The sequence below is a fragment of the Nipponia nippon genome, unplaced genomic scaffold (assembly GCF_047370975.1).
Source record: "Nipponia nippon isolate SJK-2023a ecotype South Korea unplaced genomic scaffold, ASM4737097v1 scaffold_26, whole genome shotgun sequence".
Classification (NCBI taxonomy): domain Eukaryota; kingdom Metazoa; phylum Chordata; class Aves; order Pelecaniformes; family Threskiornithidae; genus Nipponia; species Nipponia nippon.
Genome location: NW_028262343.1, coordinates 6,572,505 through 6,597,887, shown reverse-complemented (window position 1 = coordinate 6,597,887; position 25,383 = coordinate 6,572,505). Strand labels below are relative to the sequence as shown.

The 25,383-nt window shown below is 41.8% G+C and overlaps 1 protein-coding gene and 1 long non-coding RNA gene across 2 annotated transcripts in view; both read left to right on the top strand.

The window, feature by feature from the left end:
* The first annotated feature begins 675 nt into the window (after window positions 1-675).
* The window catches only part of LOC148055205 (uncharacterized), a 70,715-nt gene continuing 46,007 nt past the window's right edge, over window positions 676-25,383 (top strand). Inside the window, exon 1 of the long non-coding RNA XR_015705815.1 lies at window positions 676-712. This is a non-coding gene — a long non-coding RNA (uncharacterized LOC148055205). The remainder of the gene's footprint in view (window positions 713-25,383) is intronic.
* Window positions 23,580-24,968, top strand: LOC148055206 (uncharacterized). Its single transcript, XM_087762386.1, is given in 1 exon segment — window positions 23,580-24,968. A coding segment is annotated over 1 exon segment (1,389 nt).

Here is a 25,383-nt window from a genome sequence, read left to right as displayed (position 1 = left end):
GAAAAAGAAAAAATAAATTCCCTGATACTCTATGGCCAAGTAAAACTGAAGAGTTAAATTCTGACACCTTTCTCTCTTTGAGGTTTGTCAATTTTGATTGGGATTGTGTGGCCATTTCCTGCATGATGGAGATTGTGATGATTTCTGTGACCTTTTCATATCCTTCATAGGTAAATTAGGGAAGTTCATATAGAGGAATAATAAAGAACTCTTACAGAATAAATGAGGTGCCTTGAATAGAAGGCCGTCTCTTGTGGGAGCACAATGCTCCCTCACTTTTCCTTCAAACTGTTTGTTTGGTTGGTTTGTTTTAATATAGGGTCGTCCAAATAAAACTTGAGTGAGTACTTTGCAGGTCAGTGCAAGATTTCTATATATGGATAGTCAAATGGTTAATTCACAGATTAAATTGAAGTTAAGAGTCTGCTCCTCAGCAATGGAACCAATTTGCATGAGGAACCAAGCTGTGGTAGTATAACAGTGAAGAAGTTGAGGCATTTTAAAACTAGTTAATAAGATTGTGGCATATATTGAGCAGATTAGGCTGAAAAGGAGCACAGTACTTACGGATCCCCCTGTGAACCTAGGCAGGCATGCAGCGTGTGCCATGTCTTACAGTTTTGCTTCCCAGCCCTCTTGTGGCAATTCTCTGACATGTTTGCTCTGCTTTGCAGGTACTCTGAGGACGGGAAGAATTTCCTGCTGAACACTTGTACGTATGTCCTATTAACTCACAATTGGCTAACTGGAGAGGATTTCTCCCACTGGGAATAGATCTTTCAATATTCTTATTGGTCGTAAAGGCAACCACAGAGTAATTTTTTCTGTTTTTCCAGATAGGAAGGTAATCATAGGAGTACTCCAAGTTCTTTCCCAGCATAGGCAAACATATGATATTAGCAGTGTAAAGAAGTGCTTCTAGACTTGAGGTCTGATAAAGTCTGTTTATCTGGAAAAGGAAGTTGTAACACAAGATTTATTCTCATACAGGCTTGAAAGTACCAAGGGGATTTCAGTAGGAATGTGGTAAACATCACTGTCTCGCATCTCAACAGTTTTATGTGACTTTACCTTTAAATCACTCATAAGCTGTTCTTTATTTGATATTTTCTCACATTCAGGCTCTTCAGAAATTTCCTTTAAGTTCACACACAAACACATTGGCTGCATTGGACCTGTTAAAATTGCTAACTGCTCTGCAATGTCCTTCTAGGGCACTGGCCTAGTATAAGTCATGGTTCACATGGCACTATCAAGTAAACTTTCTTTAAGTGATATTGGTGAGCAAGTTTCTTAACATGAGATTTTGCAGGGCTTCTTGAATTACTTTCAAATAGTAGACGTTAATGTTATCTTTTTGGTGTTTAAATGCAAATCTGTCTTAGATTCATGGGTGGGAAAGTAAAACTTTTCTGCACTATGCCAGGTTCCATTAACAAAACAATGTCATGAACTACCAGGTGCTTTTTCTAGTCTGTATAAGTACTTCGGTGAAGTCTAAGGTTTCAGAACAATGTACTAGTTTTCATTTATTTATTTTTATACAGCAAATTTATAGGGCAAGTCTTGAGATGTCTTTCTCCTGTTGCCCACCCAGAAATGAATGTATTTCCAAGTATGTGAATTTCAAGTATGTGGACTCCCTTTCTGTGAGAGAATAATCTTTATTATTGTAGAGGGATCTAGGATTCTTTGAAAGCTATCTGAACTTTTCAAAGTGGAAATTCCTTTTTTTTTTTTTTTTTTTTTAATGCAAACTGGTAAAAAGCAAAGTTTATTCTAGGCAATATCCTGGTTCAGGAAAAAGATTCAGCTGTGCCTGCCCATAAGCCCCTCTCATGCATGAAGGTCAGGTCTGAAGAATGCATGAACAGAGTCTTAGAAAAATTTAGGGTGGAAGAGACTTCTGTAGACCATCTAGTCCAACCTCCTGCTCCAAGCAAGACCAACTTAACAGGTGGACCAGTTTGCTTAGGACCTTGTCTACTCCAGTTTTAAAACTCCGGATGAGCTGGCAGTTTGCCTAGGTGGCCAAGAAGGCCAATAGCATCCTGGCTTGTATCAGGAATAGTGTGGCCAGCAGGACTAGGGAAGTGGTCGTCCCCTTGTACTCGGCACCGGTGAGGCTGCACCTCGAATACTGTGTTTAGTTTTGGGCCCCTCACTACAAGAAAGACATTGAGGTGCTGGAATGTGTCCAAAGAAGAGCAAGGAAGCTGTGAAGGGTCTAGAGAACAAGTCTTATGAGGAGCAGCTGAGGGAACTGGGATTGTATAGCCTGGAGAAGAGGAGGCTGAGGGGAGACCTTATTGCTCTCTACAACTACATGAAAGGAGGTTGTAGCGAGAATCATAGAATCATTAATTTTGGAAAAGACCTCTGAGATCATCGAGTCCAACCATTAACCTAACTGCCAGGTCCACCTCTAAACCATGTCCCTAAGCACCACATCCACATGTTTTTTGAACACTTCCAGGGACTGTAATTGCACCACTTCCCCGGGCAGTCTGTTCCAATGCCTAACCACTCTCTCTGTGAAGAAATTTTTCCTAATATCTAATCTAAATCTCCCCTGGCACAACTTGAGGCTTGCTACCTGGTAGAAGAGACCAACCCCCACCTCACTACAACTTTCTTTCAGGTTCACCTAGCGAGGTGGAGGTCAGTCTCTTCTCCCAAGTAACATGCAATAGGACGAGAGGAAATGGCCTCAAGTTGAGTCAGGGGAGGTTTATATTGGATACTAGGAAAAATTTCTTCACCGAAAGGGTAGTCAGGCACTGGAACAGGCTGCCCAGGGAAGTGGTTGAGTCCCCATCCCTGGAGGTATTTAAAAGACTGGTAGATGTAGTGCTTAGGGACATGGTTTCTTGGTGGACTTGGCAGTGCTAGGTTTACGGTTGGACTTGGTGTCTTGGTGGAAAGGTCTTTTCCAACCTAAATGATTCTATGATTCTATGATCAGAATATTAATTTCATTTGTCTGCTTGGTACTAACTTTTAAGCCTCTTGCTATAGAGGAAGGCTTAATTTTTATTTTGCTTGGTACTTGGAAATAATAAAATCAGGAATTTCAATGCCTTTTAATAAGCATTGCTCTTTTTTTATGAAAAGCATTGTACTTGCAAGCCAAGGATGTTAAGTGCTATAGTTCCAAGGTCAAATCTACTGTAATATCATATTGTCTGTTAAGATACAGATGGTTTTGATATTCTGTCCAGTATATGCATGTTATTTAACAGCCTGAATCTTTTGGAGTTGCCATGCTGTATAAAGTAACATTCTCCAACAGTAATGCTGCAAATACATTATTTTCTTCCTAAAAACTTGATTTTTTTTGTTTTCTGCTGAAGTACAGTTATTCATTAGGAAAATGTAAGCCACCTCATGTTTTATCTCAGCTTTTTAGAGCATATTTACACATTTGACAGTTCCCCTGTGCCAAATTGTCAGCATGAATAATGAAGTGTCACACTAAAGTAATTCTTTCCAGCAGCAAAACCAATACAGTACTTTTCCACCTTCCCTGACCCATTTACCACTGTCCTCTCCTGCATCTTTCTGTAGCCATAATTGCAATCTCAATGAATATTATGTTATCAAATGGGCCATTTATGATTTCTTATTTTACAGAGGGTAAACCAACCCCTGTTCTGACATAAGTGCTGCAAACTAAGTGAAAGGAACATAATTTTCTATCATCTGTCATACTTGATACTATGATTATTTCAGTGCTCAGGCCATAGAAACGGGGAAAACATTTAAAGAACAGGGCTAGGATTACTCCTTCAATATTCTTTGCTGACATTAGTCCAAATTGTGAAATATTTCTTAGATTTTAGTCAGTCTTTCTCCAGCCAAACTCCTAGTGAAGGACACAGCAGATATGAAGAGTATAGTACTCTTGCTAGGTATAAACTGTAGAGTTTCAATGTGAATTTAGCATAGCGAGGGAGATTTAGTAAGAAAGGTTCCTGCTTTTGGGAAGGTTGGGGGATAAACCTGTGCCTGGTGCACTTGTTATGCAAGATTCTAAGACTGTTGTGATGGCTCAAATCAAAAGAAAACTGAACTCATCTGTATTTGTTTTTTAAGCATCCTATCTATCAATGAAGCTATATACATAATAAATAACAACATAGATTAGACAAATAAGACAAACAGCCTGTTTTATTTTGTAGATACATGGTGTTAGTCTCAGGACAGATTTAGCTTCTAAAACCAATAATTTTAAATATCACAATTAATTTGTTCCCCTTAACACAGGCACTCATAGATGAGTATACACAAAACAACAAGATTCTTTAAATCAACCCATGCTATTCTGAAATGATTATAAATCACAAAGGAAAAAAAATACTGATTTTCTTAAATATCTTCTGTTTTCAGGAACTGGTACTGGAAGGAAGCTGTTAGCAAAGGCCGTACATAGCTGGACTAGAATGTAGCCTACTTACTTACATCTTATGATTTGTAGGGATAAAGAGGTGGTAGCAGAGGCAAAAGGAGAAGTAAATACTAACTACTCTGAAAATGCAATTGCTTTTTTTCAGAGGCAGTGGGAAAACACTTAACAGAACACCATGGCAAAAGGTTTTGGTTGAAGTGGTGAGGTCCTGTGTCTGAAAATTGCCTGTGAGGATTTCACTTCATTTACATTCTTTTATGCATGTTTAATGAGTATTCAGTCTTAAAGTATAATGATAAATATGCTAATACACTTTTTGTTCTCCCCAAAAGTAATTGAACATCTTATTGCTGTGCTCTGGGCTAACACAATGTGAATATCTAATGCAGAAGTTCATGCACTCTTTTATTTAAACAACACAGTCTGGACACTGCTTATTTGGAATGAAACCAGGCCTGGCACCCATTAGATCCTTGATCTTCCTCCTGCTACACTGGGCACAGTTCCTGGCTGGCTACACTGGGATGTCAGTCCCTTTACAACATAAAACAGTAGGCAAAGCCTCGGTGGAAAAACCCCAATAAGGTTACTGTATAGAAGCCATAGAACAGCTGGGGCAACTCTGTGCCAAGTCATCTACCAGCTGCTAGCAAAGGAAGCATCTTGCAGGTAGCCACAAGATTCTGTAATCTAGACTGGGGGCTGTTATGCTCCAGTTGTGCACTGCCACTTCCAATCTGTTGGATGCTGTAGGAACAGACCACAAAGAGCAGCCTTGGAGTTGCTCTGCATGACACTGCTGATCGAGTTGACTTCTGATCACTTCCCAGAATGCAGGAAGCACCAAAAAAAAAAAAAAAAAAAAGGGTCAATTTCTCTATTTTTAAATTCTGGAATAGCACAGGCCTCTAATTTCAGATAATTTCAGAATGGTACTGAAGGGGAAAGAAAATCTAAGTACCTTGTCTGTGACCAAGACTGACAGATTGTTTCACCTGGCTGCTTTACCCTTTCTGTAGGATTAGCAGTCCCTAGTCTATTCTTCAGATTTCTTCTTTCTGTTGTTAAAGCTATATAACAAATCTGAGGTAATAAATTTCTTTGTCTCATATGCCTGAAGTATAAATTAGCTGGTCTACATGAAGAGTTGGGCAATTAAGTTGTTTATTTAATGTTGTGTGTTGTATATTTAAATTGACATTTGACAATTAGCTTTGAAAAATTCCTTTTGTAAGAAACACTTCAATCCATATGTGATTTATTCATAATACACATATGGTCTCTCTGCTATATATTTCAAGCACCCTATGGGAATGGACACATTTTCTTTAACTTCTGTTCAACAGTACTCTATGACTTTTTTCTCATTGTATTGAACTGTCTAAAACTATATTTCAGTATTTTTCCCCTTATTCTCTTATACCCTTAGCACTGCATTTCTCAGCTGACTGATTTGATAGTTCGTGAAAAGGGCAGAAATTATCAACTGAAACTTACAAGCTCATGTTGTTTCACCAGATTTTACTCTCTGCAGAACAACGTGAAAAGGATGACCCATTTTCTCCTCTTCCCAGGATTAAAGGCCAATACATCAAGAATCCTGAAACTGTCACTGATTTGCAGTGATTTCTGTAGGCCAGAGATGCTTATATTTAAATATTCCACCCTTTACAGTTCATGACCTCTTTGATAAGGACTTCCCTGCCTTGCTATCTAAAACAAATTATTGAAAAAGACAGGGAAGCATGACTGAAAGCAAACACAAATATAGTAATTTGTATAGAAATACTACAAGTTACTAACATGGTCAATTTGTTTTCATTGATCCAGATGCAGATACACTCTTTGGCTGACAAGGTCAAAGCTCCTTCGGTAATACTTGGTGCAGCATGCAGTCTTCCACATCTGTGCAATTCCTCTTCCCCTCCCACCCACCTGTAACATCAATAAAGTCAGACTGCATTTGTATCAGTGGTTCCTGTGTCTCACAGGCATTTTGTAGGCCATGCTAAGTGGTCTGTAGCACTGCACTTGTTTTCTACATGAATTTTGATGATAATGGTACTTAGTAGCCTACAGAAAATGTTGGTAGTATTAACAATTTGGGAATTTGTCTGTAAAGCTGTTGTTGTTGTGGCCTCTCTTGTAGATGCACTCAAAGTAGTGTAAACTGCCTGACGTGGATATCAGTAGCACAGAGCCCAGCATGGGCTGCAAGACCCAGTTGAGTGTTGGGTCAATTCCAGCGATTAGTCTGTCTGAGCTCCATACTGCTGGCAGTACCTAATCAGGCTAAGTGTGCCTATTAGAGCTGCAGTCATAGCAGCGCTTGTAGTCTAAGCATACTCCAGAACATCCCTCAGTTTCACCTTCAAATGCCTGTCTAATGAGATTTGTTTAAAGTACTTATCTATAAAGAATGAAAAAAGATCCTCATGAAGACCCTCTTGAATCCTGGAGTTAAGGACTTAATTTAATGAATTTTGTACCTTTTCAGTAGGAGAGTGTGTGTGAAGCCTGTGAGGAAAATGACACTGGCTTTATGCTTTTCATGATCTAATGATCTAACGCACAACATGGAGAAGGACAGAAGGTGTTGTGACTTTTGTATTACTATGAAGTCCGGAAAACTTTTATGAAATATGTAATAATCTGGAATGAAAGCACACTAATCCCTGTGCATATATAGTATGTTGATTCTATTTGACCTCAGAGCCATGCATATTCTGCATGCCAAAACATTGCACGGTGAAATAGGTGAAGCAGTGGAAAATCTGTAGCCGTCAATCTAGACAGATACATAAATATCTATTTTAAAACAGCCATGCTGGTGTGATGAATTATATAATCTCCAAACATTCTCTATCTCTGTGTCATTAAACTTTCAACTACTTTAGTTTTCAAATCAACACCTCATCTCTGCTTAAACAATAAAAATCACCTAAACCCTTTTAAATAAAGAAAATTACAATTTTCTGTGAAATCATCTTGTCCCTTCCATTTTGATGTACTTGTCACCATTAAACTTTCACTGGTGGTTTGGAGTTTCCTGTACTTTCTGCCTGCAAAAACACAAACAAAACATGACATAAAGTTTTCTTACCTGTGTAAAAAGTTTGAAATCTGTAAATACATGTCTCTGAAAAAAAAAAAGGCTGAAGAGATGGTAAGGAGAGCTCTAGATATTTTAAATGTGGATTTGTTCCTGGCAGTAGAATATAAACCATTATATATATATTAAATCATTGAGTTCTCTATATGGCTGTATTCGCTTATGCTGATATGAACTTTCACAGAAGTCACTTCTTGTCAGAATTTAAATGAATGTTTGTTCCCCCTCATCAGCAACATTAGGGCACTGCATTTATCTTTGTCATGTCATCATCTCTCCTGCTTTGTTCTGAATACATAGGATTTCCTCCTAGAAGATATCATTCTTCATTGTTTGAGGCATACTTTTTTTCAGTATGAGCTATGCCTCTTCAGACAGTTATAGAGGAACAGATTAATACCTATAGCCATAGGGCCTAAATAGGGGTGTCACTACAAGATGTTCTTGAGAGGCTATACCTGTCAGAGGCTTCCTCTCTTTTGATATTGCTCCCTGCCCAGGAGCCATGTACATTTTTCCAGCTCTTTATAAACATTATTCACCGAAGACCAGATTCTGATCCTCTTCCTCTTCCTCATAAATGCCTTATTCTAAGAACTGGCCTGTTGATGCTTCTTTGTAGAGAAAGGAGGTATGCTGTGCTATGAAAGGGATCTAAAGCTGACTCCTCAGGGACCAGGTTTAGATCCATAAGCTAAATCTTAGCATATCATGCTACATTCCCTGGTAATATACTCTCTGGACAGCAGATTTTTGTGAATATGAATTCATGAATTTTTATACTGTTATACTTTTAAGGTTGATAGATGAAAGGAAATAAATTGGCATTTAGAAGCTTCTCTACCTGGAGAAATAGTCCAAAATTGCCATTCAAAGAGGCACTTGTAAGGACAGAACAGTGCAAAATGCCTCTTGTGGAAGAGCTGTTTGAAGTTATTTCTCTGTGTCAGCAAATCCTTCAAGTTTACATCCAAGCAGGACCTGCAGCCTCTGCCTGCTGTTACCAAGCCTGCAGAGAAGAAAAGGAAAAAAGCAGGGCTAGCATCCTGGTTTCTTTTTCTTCTCAGGCAGGGCGTATAACTGTAACTTGTTTGAAAAGGATTCCGTTTCCTTTCCACTTCAGATTAACATTCAGAGCACAAAGATAGACATTGCATTAAGTACACATGTGGACAGAGGTAACGCATTCTGTTGTCTCATGACTGATCTTTGCTAATTTCTCTTTAAATTACTGTTGACTGTTCATTATTATTATTTCTTCAAATTATTGTTGGACAGGCAACATAAATAAGATTCCTCTCAACAAGAGATCTCCTTTAACTCCAATGCAAGATTTCCCAGTATATATAAAAAATAAAAACCCAAAACCCTGGATCAAAACCCCAAGCACTTTCTAAATTATTACAAATTTAGAGACGTCCACGCAGATGGTGATTATTTTCAAATCTTCTTGATGCAGAGCTGCAGGGAGTATGTGACATACCCTATCAAGTACGTATTATTAAAATAGTTTCCTTCTAGAGTTTGGAAAATGTCAGCAACGCTTAGGCAAGAAAACAATAAGAGGGAGATGGTAGAGATAGGAATAGTTGAGTGAAAGTAAACTGTATGGTCATATTTCCTAATCAAAGAACATGCCATGGGAAGAGAATCCAATGATACTGAAATTGCAGCATACGTTAAAAAGGGAAAAGATATTCAGCCTGGGAAACTATTTGCCAAAAGATGCAGTGAGGCCAAGACTAGGAAAGAATTCAAAAGCCACTTGGCACTTGTACAAACATAATCACCCACAATAAAATAAAAGATAGTAAGATTTTCAAGGAAGATATAAAGATTCTTGCTTTAGAATGCAAGCCAATTGATAATTGCCTGAGAGTAGAATGAAACTTCCCATAGGAGAAGTTATTCCTTCACTGTCTGTAACAGGGTTTCGCAGAGCTCTTTCTTGCAGCTGGCCATTGTCAGTGACAGGACACAGACTGCATAACTTAATAATTCATTTTTGCTACAAAGATTTAGGCCAAAAAAAGCTCTGGGATGATCAGTGAAGTATTTATACAAACCTTGTCGGACAGCATTCTTGCAAAAAGGTGTCTTAAATAGTTCAGCTAAATGACCATGCTGTTACCTGTGTACTGCTGTGTAATAAAGTACAGCTATAATCTGAAGTGTTTAACAATCTCCACAGGACTGCTCTGTCACTGTGTCATTCCCGTATGATCACAGAAAACATAAATGGCTAAGCCTCTGCAGAGAGCTTGATCTTCTCTGGAATCAAGGATGCTTAACATCACCTACTACAGAAGGACTTCTAATGTCTTTCCTGTCAGATAAAACAGGGCTGTCGTGGTTTAACCCCAGCCAGCAACTAAGCACCACACAGCCGCATGCTCACTCCCCCCACCCCAGTGGGATGGGGGAGAGAACTGGAAGGGTGAAAGTCAGAAAACTTGTGGGTTGAGATAAGAACAGTTTAATAATTGAAGTAAAATGAAATAGAATAGTAGTAATAGTAATAATAATAATAATAATAAAACAATACAATAATACAGTAATACAATAATAATACACAAAGCAAGTGATACACTATACAATTGCTCACCACCCACCGACTGATGCCAAGCACGTCCCCGAGCAGCGATTGCTGCCCCCCCGGCCAACTCCCCCCAGTTTATATACTGAGCATGACACCATACGGTATGGAATAGCCCTTTGGCCAGTCTGGGTCAGCTGTCCTGGCTGTACCCCCTCCCAGCTTCTTGTGCACCTGGCAGAGCATGGGAAGCTAAAAAGTCCTTGACTAGTGTAATCACTACTGAGCAACAACTAAAGCATCAGTGTGTTATCAACATTATTCTCATCCTAAATCCAGAACACAGCACTATACCAGCTACTAGGAAGAAAAATCAACGCTATCCCAGCTGAAACCAGGACAGTATCCACCCCTTATTCCGTACCATATACGTCACGCCCAGGTCTTACATTTTCCAATACATTCCAATTAATCACTACCACTTTTCCAGTCTTTTGAGATAGATATATATATACACACATACACGTGCGCGCATAGATCTAATTTCCTTAGTTTATAGGCTACCCCACTAAAAGGTTTGTTGAGTTCATTTAGTCCATGACTTTGGGCTTTATCCATCATAACAGTCCTTCAGGGCAGGAGAGATGGTGTGTGGTGTTGGATTGTTGCATGCTGAAGCCAGTTCTGGTTCCATCACCGCTCCACTTTGCTCGGTTTCCTCAACGTTCATTCTTCATTAATTTGGGTGATTCTTACTGTATACTGTTGATATGGCACATAGTAATCACAGAAGTGATGACATCCAGTATTATATAGCAACTAACATTATACAATTCAGTTCATTGGCTATTTTCACCCAAAATCAAATCCCCTTGAGGTATACATCGGACTTCCCCATCCTCCCGCATCACCCACCAAGTGCACCCAGGTCCTTGAGCAAAAGCAATCCCATGAATGGGTTTACGTTTTCCCAAGGCAGGAGTAACCCAGACTGTCTTCCCCGTCATATTTTTCAGGTGCACTACAGGGACTTTATCCCCCTCTACATTACGTAAAAGTTTTGACTGGGCAGGGCCAGCTCGATTGGCAGATCCCCTAGTGTTGACTAACCAGGTGGCCTTTGCTAAATGTGTATCCCAGTGTTTGAATGTCCCACCACCCATTGCTCTCAGTGTAGTCTTTAACAGTCCATTGTATCGTTCGATTTTCCCGGAGGCTGGTGCATGATAGGGGATGTGAAATACCCACTCAATGCCATGCTCTTTGGCCCAGGTGTCTATGAGGCTGTTTTGGAAATGAGTTCCGTTGTCTGACTCAGTTCTTTCTGGGGTGCCATGTCGCCACAGGACTTGCTTTTCAAGGCCCAGGATAGCGTTCCAGGTGGTGGCATGGTGCAAGGGATATGTTTCCAGCCATCCGGTGGTTGCTTCCACCACGGTGAGCACATGGTGCTTGCCTTGGTGGGTTTGTGGAAGTGTGATATAATCAATCTATCTGCCAGGCCTCCCCACATTGATATTTCAGCCATTGTTCTCTGTACCACAGAGGCTTGAACCACTTGGCTTGCTTGATTGCAGCACGTTTCACATTCATGGATAACCTGTGCAATAGTGTCCATGGTCAAGTCCACCCCTTGATCACGAGCCCATCTATATGTTGCATCTCTTGATGGCCTGAGGTGTCATGGGAACACCAAGCTAGAAATATTTCACCCTTATGGTGCCAGTCCAGCTCCACCTGAGCCACTTCAATCTTAGCAGCCTGATCCACCTACTGATTGTTTTGATGTTCTTCAGTGGCCCGACTCTTGGGTATGTGAGCATCTACGTGATGTACTTTTATAACCAGGTTCTCTACCTGGGCAGCAATATCTTGCCATAATGCAGCAGCTCAGATGGGTTTTCCTCTGAGCTGCCAGTTGCTCTGCTTCCATTGCTGCAACCACCCCCACAGGGCATTTGCCACCATCCATGAGTCAATATAGACTTCCCCACAAGACGACAGGACCCATCAGTCAACAGGGCATATTGCTTCTCATTTTCTGGTAGTTTATTATACAGTGGGGCCTCCTTAGCACGCGTCACCTCCTCCTCTGGTGATATTCTGAAATCTTTGCCTTCTGGCCAGTCCACGATCACTTCCAAGATTCCTGGGCGACTGCGGTTTCCTGTTTGAGCCTGTTGTGTGATCAGTGTGAGCCACTTACTCCACGTAGCATCAGTTGCATGATGTATACAGGGGATTCTCCCTTTGAACATACATCTTGCCCTGCCTGGACTGGCCCAAAGGCTCCTGCATGAACTATCTCCTGTTTAATTTGTTCAAAGGCTTGTTCTTGCTCAGGGCCCCATTGGAAATTGTTCTTCTTCCCGGTCACTTGATAGAGAGGGCTTACAATCAGACTGTAATTTGGAAAATGCCTTCTCCAAAAACTCGCAACGCCCAAGAAAGCTTGTGTTTCCTTTTTGCTGGTTGGTGGAGACATGGCTGTTATTTTGCTGATTACACCCATTGGGATCTGACGACGTCCATCTTGCCATTTTATTCCTAAGAACTGGATCTCCTGTGCAGGTCCCTTGACCTTACTTTGTTTTATGGCAAAGCCAGCCTCCAGAAGGATTTGGACTATTTGCTTCCCTTTCTCAAAACCTTCTTCTGCTGTGTTGCCCCACACGATGATGTCATCAATGTATTGCAGGTGTTGCGGAGCCCCACCCTGTTCCAGTGCAGCCTGGATCAGTCCATGGCAAATGGTGGGGCTGTGTTTCCACCCCTGGGGCAGTCAATTCCAGGTGTACTGGAGCCCCCTCCAAGTGAAAGCAAACTGTGGCCTGCACTCTGCTGCCAAAGGGATAGAGAAAAACGCATTAGCGATATCAGTTGTGGCATACCACTTGGCTGCCTTTGACTCCAGTTCGTACTGAAGTTCTAGCATGTCTGGCACAGCAGCACTCAGAGGCGGCATGACTTCGTTCAGGCCCCGATAGTCTACTGTCTCCACTCTCCATTAGACTTTCGCACTGGCCATATGGGACTGTTAAAGGGTGAGGGAGTCTTGCTGATCACTCCTTGGCTCTCCAGTCAACGAATCAGCTTATGGATGGGAATCAGGGAGTCTCTGTTGGTGTGATATTGCCGCCGGTGCACCGTTGTGGTAGCAATTAGCACCTGTTATTCTTCAACCCTCAGCAACCCCACAATAGAAGGGTCCTTCGAGAGACCAGGCAGGGTAGATAGCTGTTTAATTTCCTCCGTCTCCAAGGCAGCTATGCCAAAAGCCCTCCGGTACCCTTTTGGGTCCTTGAAATACCCTCTCCTGAGGTAGTCTATGCCAAGGATGCATGGGGCCTCTGGGCCAGTCACAATGGGGTGCTTCTACCACTCCTTCCCGGTTAAGCTTACTTCGGCCTCCAATACAGTCATCTCTTGGGATCCCCCTGTCACTCCAGAAATACAGATGGGTTCTGCCCCTTCATAGCTTGATGGCACTCGGGTACACTGTGCACCGGTGTCTACTAGAGCCTTATACTCCTGTGGGGCTGATGTGCCAGGCCATCGAATCCACACAGTTCAGTATACCCGGTTGTCCCTCTCCTCCACCTGGCTGGAGGCAGGGCCCCTCTAGTCCTGGTCATAGCATTCGTTACTCACTTCTTGTCAATGCGAATCAACAATCCCTTTATTAAGATCGGAAGCAAAATCATCCCTTCTGCTCTGTCTGGGGAACTGCTCACTGGAAACTGGAGCAGCAATTTTCCTGGAAGAACCACCTTTTGTAGTTTTTCCTTGCAACTCACGTACCCATGCCTCTAGGGTCGAGGTAGGTTTTCCATCCTGCTTCCTCATGTCCTCTCCATGGTCACGCAGATAAAACCACAAGGTGGCCCATGGTGTGTATCCACTATATCTTCTCTCTTGAGCAGAGGGACGCTTACTCCTAATGGCTGAGATACCGGTCCGTACAGGCAAGGAGTAGGACATGTCCTCTTTGAATCGCTGGAACTCCCGGGATAATTTCTCAGCTAGCACGTCAGGCAGTTTCTCCACAGCCGAGATGCAGGCCCGTAGGGAGGAAGAGAGACTTTCTTCGTATTGTCAGAATTGACTAGCCACTTCATGTACCGTTGGTCCCTCTTCATCTTTCCAGGTCATTATTGCCAAAAAGTTTGTCTGTACAAACTTCCGCCACATGGGTCGTGTGCACTAGACTTCATCTGGATCTTTGGATAACTCCTCGTTGTCCAGGTCATCATAAATCACCTCCAGCATGGCTAATTCCCTCAGGTACTGGATACCTCTCAGAGGAAGAGGTATAATTGCTAGTTGTCTCCATGAAGTGGTACCCAGAGTACAGTAATGGCTTCAGTACAGAACCCAAATACCAGATAATGCTCAAGGTCAGTGTTTTACTAAGAAGTAAGTCTCCAAAGCAAAACATCACTAATCACGGCAGAGCACAGCAAACTGCAAAACCCAACACCAATCTTCTTTAACACGTGCTGCAAAAACAAGAGCATGGTGCAGATCAGGTAGACTAATATCGAGAACAGATGAATCAATATTGTGACCGGCAACTGTTAACAGATACAAATTCCTTAATACACTCTGGTTAATCTGTTATTATCTCAGACCCTTTGAGCCCCACTTTGGGCACCAAAAAGGACTGTCATGGTTTAATCCCATCCAGCAACTAAGCACCTCACAGCTGCTCGCTCACTCCCCCCACCCCAGTGGGATGGGGGAGAGAATTGGAAGTGTGAAATTCAGAAAACTCGTGGGTTGAGATACGAACAGTTTAATAATTGAAGTAAAATGAAATAGAATAGTAGTAATAATAATAATAATAATAAAAGAATACAATACTCATGCCCCAGTGTCTTTGCAATTCCTTTTCAAATAGTGTACAGAGCTTGGAACCCGGCAGGGGCATCTCTTATCTACACAACAGAAAATTACAGTGCTTTTAAAGAGCAATTTGATTAGCAGTTCTGTGGCTGCACCACAGAGCTCAGTTCAGACTGCTCAACCCTGTTAGACAGTCAGGGGAAATATACCTGTCCAGAGGTCTGTGTTCTCACTGGTAGGTTTTTGGACTTATCTATACAGTTAAATTAAAAAAAGTGCTAGACGGCATTCCTGGGCACTGAAACTCAATTGTTTATGCTGTTAGATCATTAGACTTGGGCACACCTTTAACCTGAGCCAGCTACCTCTGGGCCAAACAATTCCTGAACATGGCAAGAGAATTAGCATGGTTTGAGGAGCATTCCCAAAAGGCAGCTGGGATGTGATGTGGTGGTGCATTCCCCCCCCCCCCCCCCCTTTCTTCTGGTGCACCTGGCAAAGCATGGGAAGCGAAGCTGCTTTACAGTCTCAGTAACTCCCGTCAAAACTTGGCCTTTGTGTAACGAGTTTGGCGGTTAAGCGTCCCTTGGCCGTATCAGAACTCTTACATGGCTGAGGTGGGAGCAGCACTGTCTGTCCCAGGGAGGCAGCCCTGATGACCTTGGAACTATATTTTTCATCTGTACTAGTCGCCATCTGGCAGCCTTGGGGCCTATCTTATCTAGGCTGTAACTCAGGAGGATCTTGTACCAGCATCACTAGAATTTTTGAGAACTTTAGTAATCTTCAACACGGGCTGTGAAAGTAGAAGAGAAATTTACTGGTGCCTAAAGTCAATCATCTCATGACCCTATAAACAGCGGTGCCAAGTTGAGACCCTTTGAACTCTCCTGGACCGCAGTGGGCTGCACCAGAATCTCCCTCTGAGTGGGACTCCTCTCAGAGCAGTGAACTTAAGCTGATCTCTGGCGCTCCTTGCTCCTCGAGATTCGACCCTCGCCCGTTGAGACGGTCATTTAAAGTGAGCATTTCGCTAAACCCAGGGGAATTTTTATTGGTATCTTTAACTGCACATATAATGAGTATTTAGGCCTAGTGTGTGTGTGTGTGTGATATAAATATTGTAGTAAACCTCATTTAATCACTTTGTAGATGCTAGATTAATTAATGATTAGTTATTACTAGATTTTTGTGATTCTCTCCTTGCTACGAACAAACCTTAAACTGCTGCTAAACATATAATCCTTAGACATAAACCATTGACCAAGTCTGAGACTAGGATTGGATCCAGCCGCACCTAGGCTTCTCTCTGAGAAGGAGTTTAGAAAGCAAGGGGGTCCATTCTGAACCTCGTGACTCAACGGGAGGGCTCCCCTTTTCCTCCGTGTATTTTCTTCGGGCTCGATTTCCTCTTTCTTTCTCTTTATATATATATATATATATATATACATTCCATTCATTTAGTAAGTAATAGAGTCAACCTTGCCATCGAACTCTGTAAAATCACACCTTTATAGATTTCTATTAAAATCACTATTTGCAAATATCTTTGATGGTGATTTTTTTAAGCGGCTTAACCACTCCCCCGTGACATGTGATCTTTGTGTTTGGGGCAGTGAGGGAGTTTAAATTCTAGAAATGGGCTGATTTCAGCCAGCTAATTTCAAGTCTCAGTGCTGGGAATGACCCAAGGTATACAGAAGTTAACAGTGTAACAATCTAGAGGCAGCCTTATTTGCTTTTGAATTAGCATGTTTAATGCTGGCTTGAGTCTACATATCTGTGCACAGGAGACATACCTAGCATCTTAGTAAAAATCTAATTAAAATTATTATGTTCAGAAAGGCCAGGAGGGAAGAAGAAAATTTCCTTGGAGGTATGACTATGGAGAGAGATTCCACAGGGGAGCAGTTAACTTCAGACTGACCATCTTTAGGAGAAAGTCTTTCGTATGTGAAACTCAGGATGCAAACTTCCATGTTTCACAAAACCCACCCAAAAGACTTACCCAAAAAGACTTTTGATGCAAACCATAAATCTTCTAGAGATTTTGGCACTGCTATTGGAGTTATGTGCAAAACCTTTGTCTGCCTTCATGACGTCTGCATCGAACAGCTTTAGTTCTGGGAGTAAGAGAGAAATGTGTACCAGTCCAAACAATATCATTACTTCACTTTAATAAAGAATGCCATTTTGCCTTCTCTTTTAAAAGTACTCCCAGCACACTTTGACATGTTTCTTTCAGACTACATGTCCCAACCTCCAGTAAAGGGTTTTACTCTCTGAGCCACTGGACTGTATATTAACAACTGTGTGACAGGAGTAAGAAATAGGCAACAATATTCTGAGAAAACCTCAAACCTGATATCAGAAGTTAAGAGCTATTCCATGTTCCATGTCAGGATTTTTCTATACTTTTTTTTTTCTTTTTTTTTTCTTGATACCAGTTATGCCCCCTGGAATATTGGCAGTGGATTGATTAGAGGTGGTGTAAACATTCACTGGGCTTCCTTTTGGAAGGACAATGTGTAAAAAGGTCAAAAGGCCCTATAAACTTCAAGAAGAGGTGAAATGGCATCTTTTTCCATCTTCTTTTACCTTTGTTATTAGAAAAGTATTGCTGGCTATTCAAGCCATTTGTGCCAGCAACATGTAGGAGAGTATGAATCCAGTTTGTGATAGTCTATTCCATCTCCATGTGTCTTTTCCACATGTCTATATTTGAGGGATAAAAGGCTCTGATACAGGGGAAAAAAAAGAAAAAACAAGATCATTTCATATCAGTATTTAAGCATATGCTAAGAGCTTTGGTGAATTACGACTTAAGCATAGGATAGTGCAGAACACTATCACATTATCTAGAAATTATTTTGCAGGGTGCACACCCTGCAACTCTGCGACAGGCAGAGATATCTGAGCTAACTCCAGAACTGGATGTGGAATTGCTATGTCAGCACAGTGCTGCACCCTAACTAACTGGCATGGAGGAGTTAGGTAAATTAGCTCAGGTAGTACTGTACTAGTACTGTACTAATGCAGCTCTGCTTCTTCTCAGCCCCATGGTATCTGAGCTGTGTTGGATCAGGTAAATGTTCCAACTTGTTCAGAACCTGTAACCTGGTCCTAGACTGCATGATGTACCATGTCTGTTGGGTGCCTGACTTTGAATCTCCCTGTCTTTGGACAAGTAGCCTAGTTTTGCAATCAAATTTAAAAAAAAAAAAAAAAAAAAAAAAAGGGCAAAAGCAGAAATCTTTTAAAATGGAAAAAGAAAAATATTTTGATTTTCAGAAATCAAATTCAGAAAATGTGTTTGCATCACAGACTCTGCATTTATGTGTGAATGTGCTAAAATGTGTTTCCAGTACAAACATTGCCCCATTCTATTCACTCAAAATCTGCAACAGAACAACAGCTGTTCATCTGGTCAAACTGCATTGAATTTGGCCAGAAGAGAGCTGCTTTTATCTGTTGTGAATAAATAGACCTGTCTGCCATAGACCAAATAAGAAATTAAGGAAATCTTCAGTAACCCAGTTGGATGATGGCAACTTTTGAATGTCTAGTGGGGGAAAAACACTTTGAAAGGACCATGGCTATTTTAAACGCTTTTCAATCCTGTCAGACATAAGAAACACCAGATAGAGGTTCAAATTTTCCATTCTTCACAGTGAGATATGCTGAGACACACTGTAGGCCAAACTGTATCCTTGATTTTTTTATCAAAATATGCACTGGCAGACTTGGGAGTCCCATATGTAGACATACTATGCATTAGTTTAGATCACAGGGGGCTTATGTCTTTGGTACTCATTGCAAAACAGTAGGTTGTGAGGTGGTGCCTTGAATTATTTTGAATCTCTTAAGCTGCAAATTAAATATTTCTTGGAAGCTTTTTCTTCTTCCTCAAGTTCTGTTTCTTGTCAATGGATGTAAGTTTAAAATATCTGGCCATATGGAAAAATTACAAAGCTTTTAATGTTGTATAGTTTTCTAGCCTGAATTACAAAAGAAGCAGTGTGTTGTAGAAGTCATTTTTAGCTCAAATAAGGATCCAAAGGCCTGTTGAAGCCTTAGACTGCAAGCTGTGAACCTAGATACGATGACCGTATGCTGAACTCTTACTTAGTTACATGAAGGAAGGCCCTGAAACTGGTGCAAACCAGGAAGATAAGGTAGCCAAAACCATCTGCAGAAGCTGCAGCTAATCAAGATAGGAAAAGGAATGACCTGCCTGGAGACTGGGAAAGGAGCTAATAAGGAACAAGAAGACCCCAGACCCAAATATTACTATTAGACCAAACTGTCGCATGAGGGGAGGGGAACTTAGACTGTAAGGGTATAATTGCCCAGGGATTTCTTTGTTCAGGGTCCCTCTCCGGAGGCACCCAGCTCGAGCTGCTCTTCACCGCTATACCACTCTAAATTTGCCTGGCATACGTCATGTCAGAGACTCTGTTTCGGGGAAACCTAGGGTTGAGCCTGAAGGGAGAGGAAGCGCCCGAGGGTGAGTGTGTGTGTGAGCAAAGAGTCGAAAAGGGGTGCCCGTAAGCTCAATGGAGCTGCCTGTTGCGAAGGGACTCCAGTCCTAGCAGTTAAAGTCTGATGCATGTGCAACTCCCTGAATGGTGTGTGAATGCTCAGACAGCTGCTGCTCCCTTAACAAGAGCTTATGTAATCAGAGCCTGTATGCTTCTACCAATAATTTGAATATTTTGGCCAATATCTTCTGTTTAATAGTGATGTAGAGTACTTACTTAGAGATATTAAAGTCCTCCATCTCTCATGAAGTAGTGGCTCAAGTATATGGTGAGAGATGCTTCTGTGCTCCCACTGGCAGAAATGCTGCAGTGCTATGATTTCCCATTTTTGATATCTGAGAATCTACATGAGAAACAGACATTTTGAAAGCAGGAAAAGCATCAGTCAGAGCTTGCACTTTCTTGGGAAGAATCTAACCACATTACAGGAAGCCGTGGGAAACCACTTTTCATCCATTCCATCGCTTATAGAACTTGCTTTATAAAACCATATATCTTTGGTACAGAATTATGACCACAATAATGTTATCACTTGATTCTCAAGGGTTTACAGTTTGACATCTGGCAATCCCTTATGGCTTTACTTATGTATTTGTGATGGACACCTCTGGAGTGAATCAATCATTTCATAGGAAGTTTTGATTTCTAGCTGTTGATTAATTGTTCACAGAACTGAAAACTGGAGGTAAGGCACCTGATAATACATTATGATGACAGAATCTTCTCAGGCACCTGCAGTCTAGTGAAGCAGGAAGTTATATAAGAGGCTCAGCCACTTGCTAAAATTATAAGAGATTGCATTATGTTGTCTAATTTCTATTAGACAAATTAGTTTTATTCATATTTCTAAAAGTTGTATTCTTTGCTCTTATTAAATTGCACTGATTAAATTACAACAAGCTGATCTTTACAGTCCCTTGTGCTAGTGCAGGTTGGGAAGAAATGCTTGTAGCCCACCCTCTCTCTATTTCCTATTGACATTGCAATATTTTCTTACAAGTTCTGCTTATCATTGTGTCTGCCAAGGTTTACTACATTGTGATTAAAACAAAAAATTATTCTGTCCTGCAATGTTTAAGATGATGAGAGTGATTCTGAACTTTCACTTGAGATAAAAGGGATAGATGGCAGTGTGGTGTATCCAGTAAGCACAACCTTTGCCAAACAGTAATAACATCATCTCATAGAAAAAAAAAAAAAAGACTGCAGAACTTCAGGAAAAGCATTGTCTTGTGAACTGAGTACAACTGAAACTGAATCAGGTAGCCAAGTACCAGGTCTTGTCTTTTCTAGCACGAGACAGCATGGTCATCTTTCCCTGGTATGCCTGCTCCATTTTGCATGTGGTACCTCTTGTCATCACATGGTAGGGGTTAGTCCTCTGGCAAGTTACATGTTGTTTTGGCATTAAATTGCAGCTAGGGAAAATGCCTCAAAGCAGAGCTCCTCCGAGTATTGGACGCAACTCAGCACTGTGAATTCTCTCCTGCTCTCTGTCCTAGATGCAAACAATTAGGGAATCACCCTAATCTTCAGACCAGCTGCATCTGGCACAGGGGATCATGGACAGAGAAAGAGGCCATGGCACTGTGCTGCATAAATGCAGGAGGTACACTCTTCACTACGTGCATGTCAATTCTCAGGAATGCAAAACACTTGATGTATCTCCGTCCTGCCATCCTGGACAGGTGAGCAAAGCCATTAGACTCCCAAGGGTAAACCCCAAGTCAACTAGAAATAGAGAGGCATTGGGAAAAAAGTTCTTCAAAACAAAAATTTACATAATGATGTGCTTCCTTGTACTTTCCTTTGAGCTTCTTGATAGTTACTCTGGCATCTCCAGAAACAAAACACAGTGTAACATGAACTACTGGTCTGGGGAGATGCAGCAGTCATTAGCAAAGTCTTGGCCAGTACAGGGTTAACATAGCCTGTTCTTGATGGCCTCGGTTATACAGCTCTCCTCACATATTGCCACTTAGCTCCCTTCCCCATGACATTGTCACAACAAATTAAAGCTGCCATCCTGCAAGCACTTCAGCGTGTGGGTAGTCAGAGTTAATATCACATGCATGAGCGATTGCAGCCTGAGAGATTAAAATCTAGAAAAGCAACCACATAAAATGACCCATTTTGAGCAGGAGGAGAAAGGCCCTCAACAGAGGTTCTCTATAGATTGCTTGGATATAACATCGATGAATATGTGATCTCTTACTTTTTTCCCAAAGCATCTTTCTCTCCTACACCACCCATATCTAAAGATATAACAGCGAAGACTGAAATGTGAAACTGGCACTCTGCCAGCACTTTAAATCTGTTTATGTGGCCACACTAAAACCCAGACACAGGAACAGCTGCCTGGCACAGGAGTGTCCTAGACTTGTTCACTAATTAAATTCTTAAGCAACATTTGTCAGTTTTGAAGATTAGGAGCTGTGATTATGAAATAGTAGCATAATGAAAAATAAAACAAAGGTAGAAAAACAAAGGGAGATGCTGTTACTCGCTGACTGTCATGAATCATAGAATCATAGAATCATCAAGGTTGGAAAAGACCCTTAAGATCATCGAGTCCAACCATTAACCTATCATCACTGCCAAGTCCATCTATACCATGTCCTCGAGCACCACATCTATCCGTTCTTTAAATACCTCCAGGGATGGAGACTCAACCACTTCCCTGGGCAGCCTGTTCCAATGCTTGACCACCCTTTCAGTGAAGAAGTTTTTCCTAATATCCAAACTAAACTTCCCCTGGCGCAGCTTGAGGCCATTTCCTCTCATCCTATCACTCATTACTAGGGAGAAGAGACCGACCCCCACCTTGCTACAACCTCCTTTCAGGTAGTTCTAGAGAACAATAAGGTCTCCCCTCAGCCTCCTCTTCTCCAGGCTAAACAACCCCAGTTCCCTCAGCTGCTCCTCATAAGACTTGTTCTCTAGACCCTTCACCAACTTCGTTCCCCTCCTCTGGACACGCTCCAGCACCTTGATGTCCTTCTTGTAGTGAGGGGCCCAAAACTGAACAGCAGCCCAGTTAGCACCTGCCTCTTTAATAGGTTTTAACAAGAAGGCTGGGACTAGACCCTTTTTTGTTGCAGCAGTTAGTTAGTTTGCAAATCAGCTCTACTGGATTAAAAAAAAAGTGTTGTTTATCCTGCTTTCTTTGAAGGGGAAATGCTAAACAAATGTATATTTTAAAATATTTATCTCTCTCTGTATATATATTTAAGTAAATATGCATAACTGAAAGAATGCTATGAATTCAATTGCCACTGCAGGAATTCCACTGCAGTTAGCTTGCATGGGAATCAGTGCTTGTAATTTGGATGTAGGACCTGGGATATCTGTTGTAACTTCCCTTTAAAAGAAAAAGCTTTTTAGAAAAATTCCTTTTCAATCCACCGTGTGTCCTGGTTTCAGTTGGGATAGAGTTAATTTTCTTCCTAGTAGCTGGTATAGTGCTGTGTTTTGGATTTAGGATGAGAATAATGTTGATAACACACTGATGTTTTGGTTCTTGCTGAGCAGAGTTTACACTAGTCAAGGACTTTTCAGCTTCCCATGCTCTGCCCAGTGCACAAGAAGCTGGGAGGGGGCACAGCCAGGACAGCTGACCCAGACTGGCCAAAGGGCTATTCCGTACCATCTGACATCATGCTCAGTATATGAACTGGGGGGAGTTGGCTGGGGGGCAGCGATCGCTGCTCAGGCACTGGCTGGGCATTGGTCGGCAGGGGGTGAGCAATTGCATTGTGCATCACCTGCTTTGTATATTCTTTTATTATTATTATTATTATTATTATTATTATTATTATTATTATTATTATTATTTTACTTTATTTTACTTCAATTATTTAACTGTTCTTACTCAACCCACGAGTTTTCTGACTTTCACCCTTCCAATTCTCTCCCCCATCCCACTGGGGTGGGGGGAGTGAGCAAGCGGCTGTGTGGTGCATAGTTGCTGGCTGGGGTTAAACCACGACAGTCCTTTTTGGCACCCAACATGGGGCTCGAAGGGTTTGAAATAATAACAGATTAACCAGAGTGTATTAAGGAATTTGTATCTGTTAACAGTTGCCGGTCACAATATTGATTCGTCTGTTCTCGATATTAGTCTACCTGATCTGCACCATGCTCTTGTTTTTGCAGTACGTGTTAAAGAAGATTGGTGTTGGGTTTTGCAGTTTGCTGTGCTCTGCAGTGATTAGTGATGTTTTGCCTGGGAGATTTGTTATTAAAACACTGGCCTTGAGTGTTATCTGGTATTTGAGCTTTGTACTGAAGCCATTACTGTACTTTGAGTACCAACTCACGGAGACAATTAGCAATTATACCTCTTCCTCTGAGAGGCTTTTTATGGAGGAAATACAGAATGGCACCTTGGCTGCCTTCTTCTATGATGTTTCCTCCTTCATTACAACAACTTTTCTGTATCTTGAACATCCTTGGGTAGTTAAGATATATCTATTGATAGTTCTTGGAAATATTGTTTTGGTTTTGTCTAAGGTTAATAAACAGTTTAAGAATATCATCCAGAGATCTGCCCCAAGGCTGGATAGTTACAAGTGGCAGGGTGTGTGGGAGAGTATGGGCAAGTACCTAGGACAGTGGGCCCCTCCAGTGTTTTGGAACTTCACCCCTGAACAAGAGCAGAATCCTGAAAAACTAGTAAATTATTTGGAAAATGTATGTTGTCACCCTGGCAACTCCAGAGAGACACAGATCACTGCAACGTGCTGGGGCCTGGCCCATGCCTACCAAGCCCTATTCAACACTATTCAGAACCTTCAAGGGGAAGAGAAGGTCTCTGGATCTGATGACAAAATGATAGGCACTGTGGCTACTCCAACCCCCACAACAGGTACTGCAGCTGTGCCAGAGAACCGACCTGTGCCGGTATCAGTCGTCCCTATACACAAGAAGAAATACACAAGAGAATCAGCTCATTTAGTAAGGGCTGATGATGAGCCAGGGCCATCACAAGAACAGGAGGAGGAAGAGGCAGAACCCATAAATGAGATGGTAACCACCCGATCCCTATCCCTGAGTGAGCTGCAAGATATGCGAAAAGATTTCAGTTGTCTTCCAGGCGAGCACATCATCACCTGGCTGCTCTGATGCTGGGATAACGGGGTTAGTAGCCTGGAATTAGAGGGTAGGGAAGCCAAGCAGCTGGGATCCCTTTCTAGGGAAGGGGGCATTGACAAAGTGATTAGAAAAGGGGTACAAGCCCTCAGCCTCTGGAGGCGACTCCTGTCAGGCGTGAAGGAAAGGTATCCCTTCCAGGAAGATGTTATATGTCACCCAGGCAAATGGACCACCATGGAGAGAGGTATCCAGTACCTGAGGGAATTAGCTGTGCTGGAGGTGATTTATGATGACCTGGACAACGAGCAGTTATCCAAAGATCCAGATGAAGTCCAGTGCACACGACCCATGTGGCGGAAGTTTGTACAGAGTGCACCACCGTTGCATGCAAACTCATTGGCAGTAATGACATGGAAAGACGGAGAGGAATAGACGATGGATGAATTGGCTGGCCAACTCCAGCAATACAAAGAAAGTCTCTCTGCCTCCTTCATCTTGGGTGTGGAGAGACTGTCCCAGAAGGTCCAGCAACTAGAAGAGGACATGTCCTACTCCTCACCTGTACGGACCAGTATCTCAGCTATTAGGAGTAAGCGTTCTACTGCTCAAGAGAGAAGATATAGTGGATACACACCATGGGGCACCCTGTGGTTTTATCTGCGTGACCATGGAGAGGACATGAGGAAGCAGGATGGAAAACCTACCTCGACCCTAGAGGCATGAGTACGTGAGTTGCAAGGAAAAACAATCACACAAGGGGATTCTTCCAGGAAAATTGCTGCTCCAGTTTCCAGTGAGCAGTTCCCCAGACAGGGCAGAAGGGATGATTTTGCTTCCAATCTCAATA